Source organism: Oryzias melastigma, linkage group LG11, assembly GCF_002922805.2.
Source record: "Oryzias melastigma strain HK-1 linkage group LG11, ASM292280v2, whole genome shotgun sequence".
In the NCBI taxonomy this organism is placed as follows: domain Eukaryota; kingdom Metazoa; phylum Chordata; class Actinopteri; order Beloniformes; family Adrianichthyidae; genus Oryzias; species Oryzias melastigma.
This window is the reverse complement of record NC_050522.1, coordinates 24834045-24841472: the sequence shown is the minus strand read 5'-3', so window position 1 is coordinate 24841472 and position 7428 is coordinate 24834045. Positions and strand designations below refer to the sequence as shown.

At 37.3% G+C, this 7428-nt stretch overlaps 1 protein-coding gene across 1 annotated transcript in view; it reads left to right on the top strand.

Annotated features, from left to right (window-relative positions):
- The window catches only part of LOC112162683 (transmembrane protein 268), a 10807-nt gene extending 3379 nt beyond the window's left edge, over window positions 1-7428 (top strand). Inside the window, exons 2-9 of the mRNA XM_024298566.2 lie at window positions 1005-1122; window positions 1217-1311; window positions 1597-1704; window positions 3056-3208; window positions 3293-3403; window positions 4639-4728; window positions 6001-6213; window positions 6336-7428. Coding sequence (XP_024154334.1) covers window positions 1026-1122; window positions 1217-1311; window positions 1597-1704; window positions 3056-3208; window positions 3293-3403; window positions 4639-4728; window positions 6001-6213; window positions 6336-6503 — 1035 coding nt within the window. The 5' untranslated portion in view covers window positions 1005-1025 and the 3' untranslated portion in view covers window positions 6504-7428. The remainder of the gene's footprint in view (window positions 1-1004; window positions 1123-1216; window positions 1312-1596; window positions 1705-3055; window positions 3209-3292; window positions 3404-4638; window positions 4729-6000; window positions 6214-6335) is intronic.

Genomic DNA, 7428 nt, shown 5'->3' with positions numbered 1-7428 from the left:
CTTTAGGGTCTCCGTACATACTTATGTTTAAAAAAGTTATTTTCTAAGTTTTAAAAGTTTGGTTTTAATGTGTTCAATAAATGTTAATCCTTTTCGGCCCCCACCCTAAGTTGTGTTTTGAGATTTGGTCCCTGTGCGATTATGGAACCGTCTGTGACTCATAATTTAAAACAAAGTCGATACTAGAAATACTTTTTCATTTTCACATTGTTCCTGCATCATTTTTCTCTTAAATGAAATTAAAAATCAATTAATTAGCTTTTCTTTTTTTCTTCAACACCGCTCATTATGTAATTTAATTAAAATTATAAAGAAAAGGACATTTGACGTTTCATTTTCAAAAAAGTTCTTTAATAAATTTGTAAAAAAATTCAATTAGAAATATCAAATTTGAAAATTAAAATGCATAAACAGAAATACTTTTTCATTTTCATAGTTAATGTAACTTCATGTGCGATTGAGTTTGACACTCATGTCTTAATCAAATATTAGCCGCAGTCTTTCCTTTATTTTCTATTTTTATATTTGTTTTGTTGTTGTTGCTTTAATCTAATGCGTCTCATGACTTGTAGCTGATGTTTATAGATGTCTTTTCGGTTCAGCATTTTGTGTTTAACAGCATGTTGATGAAAAGTGCCGTTATAAATAAAGTGATTGATTGATACTCTCAGCTATTGAAATGTTTGTTCTTTTTTTCCCAGAACAAATAATGCATCATCTGTAATGAATCATGAGGCTTCAGAAGCTTCAAGAAACTCACTTTTATCTAATAAATGAAATAAAGGAAATGTGTTCTTGGATCAGATTTCTTTTTTCTTCTCCATGACCACACATCAGCTTCCAGCATCTCCATCATGACTTTATTAGTTCCTCTTTTTAGAGTTATTTTGGAACTCCTGCTGCAAAGAAAAGAGGAACTACGAACACGACGCTTTCAAGAAACCTGCAGCAGGAACTGTGAAGATCCATCCTCATCTGTAGCGGGGATTGTTTTTTCTCCACAGGACTGACCGACTTTAGGGAGGATGGAGCAGCGAAACCAGGAAGCTGAGGTGGAAGTTCAGAGCAGGGCGAAGAAGGCGGAGTCAGTGACCAACAACAACCAGCCCAGATGGTCAAACGGTTGGACTTTTTATGGTTAAACTCCAGATTTGTTGTTTAGTGTCCATGTTTTGATGAAATTATGGGATGTAATTTGTGTTTTTGTATTTTTCAGGTCAGTGTGTCGTGGTTATGCCGAGCTGTTCAACGTTCAGCCCCAGTTTTGATCTGTCTTCATGCCGCGCCAAACTCGCTCAGGACGGCTTTCAGGTAAAGATTCACCTGTAATTATTTATCATTAAAAAGATTTGCTGCTGGAATACTCAGATAAAGCGGATACATCTTCAGAGTGCTTCAGTTTTTCTGTCATTGTGTATTTTTTCCACAGTCAGCACTAATAGATCCTGAAAAATCTTTATTTCTCACGATTAATTAGTACATTTCTTCACTTTTAAGATGATTTATTTGTGTTTTTATCTTTTTCTATCACTGTTTTTTACGGCGGAGCTGCAATATTAATGAATTATTGTTAAAATTGTTCATTTATTGTTCCAGATTCCGGCGTCCGACATGGAAATTCCCCTGAAAACAGCTCTGGACGTCCCTTCAGTCAAGAGATACCTGGTTTTTAACTCGCGTCTTTTCCACCTCATTATGGCGCCGGTACGAAATCACACTCTCCACAGACACTTTTAATGCTTTTCTTGGATTGTAGTAGTTTCAAACATGTTAAATGTAAAGTATATGCAACATTTTACTCCTTCCGTTAAATGATTTTTAGTTGAGAGCACGAGAGAAAGATTCTTTTATTTGTAACTGTTTCTAAATGAAATGTTGTTTTTATTTTCTAACTGTAATTAATTTATTTTTTGTCTTTTCTGTGCCAGGACTCTCTTGTAAAAGAGATGACTTAATCTCAATGGGACTTCCTGGTTAAATAAAGGCTGATGATTAATATATAGTGGATCATAATAATAACAACAACAAATCAAACACACATGTTTGGAGCTTACGCCTTAAAAAAGCAAAATAAAATAAAACATAGTAATATTATCTATTTTGAAAATAACATTAATGTAATTATTGGTTAATAGTCTTAATTAGTTAATATTCCCTTAAACTCTTTTAATCATTTTTCACCTCAACACAAGGAGTCAAATTTGTTGTCTGTCTTTTTTTTAATTAAAAAACATTTTTTCTTTTAATATGTTTTCTTTTTTTGGCCTCAGTTTGTTGTTAAATTCAACTTTGTGTTCAGATATTTAATTTCAGATAAAATCCATTTAGTTTGTTTCAAAACTTAAAATAAATTGGAATGTAAATAGATTTTTGCTAATAATGCTTCTCTGATGCTTTATTAATCCTACAAAATCAAATTTAGTCAAAAGATGAATTTAAACTTAAGAGTTGTTGTTCATTTTTTGGTCTACAAAGCAGAAGATCTCAAAATGATGCCCATCATTTTTAGATGGTCGTTAATATTCTCTAAATCTGATTTTTTAGCTGAAAATATTTTTTTCCATTATTTTTATGAATAGAATTAATAGTTTAATTTTAACCGAATGACAAAACACTGTTTTATAGTTATTGTAGTTTATATTTATTACATTTAACCCTTTAACATCAGAGCTCTAGTGTTTATTCTATATTTCTAACGAGATTAATGTGTTTCCTGAAGTTTTTGAAGAAGAAAAGCAGCTATTTAAAAAAATAATTTTTTTTATTTGTGGGTTTTCCGTTGGTTTATCTCCATAGCAACCATTCAATTTTTTGGTTGTCTAGGGGTAACAAATAAGTCTATATAATTTTTTTAAAAAATTGGTAAAACTAAATTTTTTAATTTCCATGGCAACGGAGGAAACCACTGTTTTGAACATGTTCTTGTACCATTTTTACCAGCTGAAAAGTTCCAGTATGTTAAAGAATCTGTGTTAAAGGGTCAAAGAAAACTAAATGACAGAATTTTTATTGGATTTAAACACATTTCAGGAAACAGCTGTGACTGTGTCCTCAGATTCTGTACGTGGTGTTGTGGTGCGCCGTGTTCTCCACCCTCCACCTCTACATCTCCGTCAGCGACTACTGGGTCCTGTGTCTGTCTGTCAGCCTGGTGTCCATCCTCCTCACCACGGCCATCATCTTCATGCTTCATCACAGCAACAAGCAGGTCAGAAGGTCGTCGCAGCTGCTGCTGCTCGTGTGTCCGAGCTCCGGCTCCCTCCTAACGTTCCCCGATCCGTTTCTGCATCAGATCAACGTCAACGTAGACGTTCGGCTGGTGCAGGTGAACGAGAGGATGGTCAAACACAAGCTGCTGGTGGGCGTGGCCGACTGGGTGGAGAACTGCACCGGAAACATGCAGGTGGGTGTGGCTAAAGTCCCACTGTGATCTGTTTCCAAAGCGTTCCCAGTGGGCGTTTAATTATGAATATGCCGTTTTTACTCTAATTCTCTCTTTTTTAAGAGGTCGTTTTCTAGGACATAGTGTCTGCAGAGCGGCAGTAGTTCACTAGAAATTCCGTTTTTATTTTTGTCCTCCTTAATCAGAAAAATGCTACAAGAACATGCTAAAAACAGGATTTTTTCACAGGAGTGGATAGAAAACAACCTCCGTTTCCATGGAAATAAAAAAAATGTGTTTTATCAATTTTAAAAAAAAAATACATAGACATGTTTGTTACCTCTAGACGACCAAAAAAGTAAATGGTTGCTATGGAGATAAACCAACAGAAAAGCCACCATTTGTTGGCACCATCTGTTATCACGGAGTAAGCCTGCCCTCATTTCCCATCATCCCTTTGCCTGCACTGCAGCTAGCTTAAGTAGCCGTACAGTTTTCAGCTCTGTGGATTTTCTACGTCACAAATATGATCTTTTTTCAAACTGCGTTTTTTGTCTGCTCCTGATTCACAATAATTTGAACAAATAAAAACTCAGAAATGCAAATGGAACCTTGGCAACCTCCATTGCCAAAGAAATTCAAAAATTTAGTTTTACCGATTAAAAAAAAATACATAGACTTGTTTATTACCCCAAGACGACCAAAAAATTAAATAGTTGCTATGGAGATAAACCAAAAGAAAAGCCACCATTTAAAAAAAAAAAAAATTTTTAAATGCCGCTTTTCTCCTTCAGAATCTGCTGGAATTCCGTTGATTGTGTTAATAATTTAAAATAATTACTCTAAATCCCAAAACATAAACACTTGAGCTCCGGTGTTAAACTATGGAAACACTCGAGCTCAGCGTGGCTGGAAACAGCTGCACCTAAAACCTTGAAACTTTGGTTTGGCTGATCACATGTTTTGACTCGGCTGTTTTTCTGAGGAGCGGGTCGTATCTGGGTCATGAACTCACTATGTGCTGACCTGAAAGGAGACAAGAGGGCAGCAAGAATGTCAGCTAAAGAGTAACTAAATCAATGGCTACTCTCTTTCTGCCATGCTCCTGCTGACTCAGGAAGACTGTGGAGTTCCTCCATAAAACCTCCTTTCTGCTCCATCTTTTCCTGGAACTTCTTTACACAGATTCAAACTCAAAAAAGGTTTTATTTCATCTGTGATTGGGGATTAATCCGTCCTTACTGGTGTCTTTGCAGTTGTTCTTCGTTTACTGGGACATGTCTCGCTGCCTGAAGACTCTGACTGAAACTTTGGAGGAGCTGGACTTTGTGACACCTGACGCCCAGGTGAGACGGTCGTCCTGCTGCTTCAGTTCAGTTGTATTTATATAGACCAATATCATAACACAGTTGTCTCAACAGAAATCATCCAAAAACATAAAATCATCATAAACAATAGAGAAACAACACATGAATCCCACTGCACCAAACAGAAGTTTGGAGAACTGAATAATAATAAATAGTGGAGAGAAATCAGTTCATTCAGTCTTAAAGCAGCAGTCCTGCGATCAGATTGTTTTCTTAATTTTGTTTATTACTTCATCTTTGAGTAAAAAATTCACCCTCGCCAATGACCCCTCCCCCCAAAAAAGATGACATCACATCAGGAGAAACCATCGGCGAATAAATGGGGCCAAAAATCTCCTTTGGGGTCAAAACTATATTTCAGAATCCATTAACTAAAGCAAAATGTGTCAGAGATATCTAAAGGAAGCTTTAAAACTATTATGGGATGGCTCCAGGACTCGACAACTTGGCAGCTTTATTGTGGCAAAGCGTGAAATTTGTCAATTTTCTCATTTTTTCACACATATGGAAAAATTTAATTTTTGAGTGTTCTTAATGAAATTACACACGTTTACGACCACAACTGAAGTTTCGTTGACCTTTGACCTTGGGAGGAGGCTGCCATCTTGAATTTCCCCCCCAAAAATAAAACTCCTCCTAAAAATTTTGATCTATCACCTCCTAATTCCTCAGGCATCATTAGGAAGCTTCTTGGAGAAAAACGCTGGTTTTAAAGTTTGTAGATCTTTAACGGCATTAGAGTGGCGAGCTCGCAGAAGCGGCGTTCCCCCGTTACTCGCATACTTTTTCCTGGAATAATGCGAAATTTAAATACATTAATAGTTGGCTCAAGCTGAGAAAAAGAGTGTAATATATGGTTTGAAAATGTTAAGAATGTGGGCGTGGTTAACAAAACCCTCCGTTGCCAAGGAAATTCAAAAATTTAGTTTTACCAATTTTTAAGAAAATTACGTAGAATTGTTCGTTACCCCTAGATAACCAAAACATTAAATGGTTGCTATGGAGATAAACTAACTAAGAATGCTGTTTTGAAAAAAAACATTTTTAAATGAATTTGTTATGAGCAGCCCTGACCTGGGAGGGGGAAAAGGGGGAGAATAAGGCACATATAAAGGCAGTTCAGTCAGTAAGTCAAAATTTGATGAATGTTTTATTTTATGGTTTAGTGTTTGATCCAAATCTACATTAGAAGACAGTCATTCGTGGGTTTTCCACAAACAGGATCTTCATTCTCTGCCATTCTCCTCTCAGAACAAGCTGAGAAGCCGGATGTCTCATCTCATCCTGGTGTCCGAGGATCTCCCGGAGGAGTCGGAGTCCGGAGGATCAGACGTGGAGGCAGAATCGGATGAAAACAGACCTCTGCTCCATGATGTAGACTGCAGTACCTCATCTCACCAGAGGAGGGAGCCCACAGTCACGTCCAGCTTCAGCCTGGCTCCTGATGCCTCCCTGCCTGCTCAGGTAAAAGGATCAAAGGCTTTTTAAAACAACCACTCTATTTAAATAGAGGCAGTTTTTGTTCTTCTCATCCTAAATGTCAGTTTCTCCTTTAGATCAAACTGTTCTGTGCGTCTGCTTTGCAGGTTAAAGCGCACCGACTGCTGATGACCTACAGCGCCGCCTACGTGAAGCTGCTGGTGTCTAAGAGGCTGTCGGGTCCGTCCCACCACCGCATGAGACTTCGGAGGAACCACTGCAGCGTCTCCCCCGTCTGCCTCTGCCAGTACATCAAGAAGAAAGTCCTCCAGTGAAACCAGACAATCGGCCACCATGACGGACAGAGACACTCCTCTGAGCTCAGTGGATGAAAGTCCTAAAACTGCACATGTGGAAACTCTGGTTAAGATGTAAAGTTCTGAAGTTACTGACACTACAACTGCTTCCTTCAACCTGAGTTTCTAACCTGGTTCCGGCGGCAGCTCTGCTGAAGACACTTCACTTTGACTCCTTAAACTTCTGGAGTATTTTGAACCTCAGTAGAACTGTGCAAACATCCTGAATCACAAACATACAATGTATGGTCGCGATATCCAAAGACGAAAAAAAGATCTTCTTAAATTTAGTCTGTTTGAGTAATTCTGTCTATATATAAAGAATCTGCAGCCTGTGGCTCCAGAGCCACATTTTATCCCTCCATTATGTCTCTTTTACCCCTCTATAGTATATTTTTTTACTCCTCCATAGTATCTCTTTTATCCCTCCATAGTATCTCTTTTACCTCTCCATTATGTCACTTTTACCCCTCCATAGTATCTCTTTTACCCCTCCATTATGTCTCTTTTACCCCTCCATTATGTCTCTTTTACCCCTCCATTATGTCTTTTAGTAGAGACATGACACACAAATGCTAGAATTAACAAGTAGCATTAAACAATAAAATGCAATTACATATAATTGCAATATAATTATTTCATAATAAAACCAAACATATTTACATAGAAATATATATATTATCAATGTTAACTTGTTTTGTTTGTTGTTTGCAGATGATCTGTTTTTGACACCAAACCTTCTGTGATTTTGTTCTCCGTTCTTACCTGAGTGTTCAGACCGGTTAAGACACCAACAGGTGACTGCACCTGCTGTGGGCGGAGCTCTGGAGATTCATAGCAGAAGTCCTTCCAGCCAGACGATTCCTGCTGCTGTTTTCTCTCCAATAAAATCCTCATAAATTGA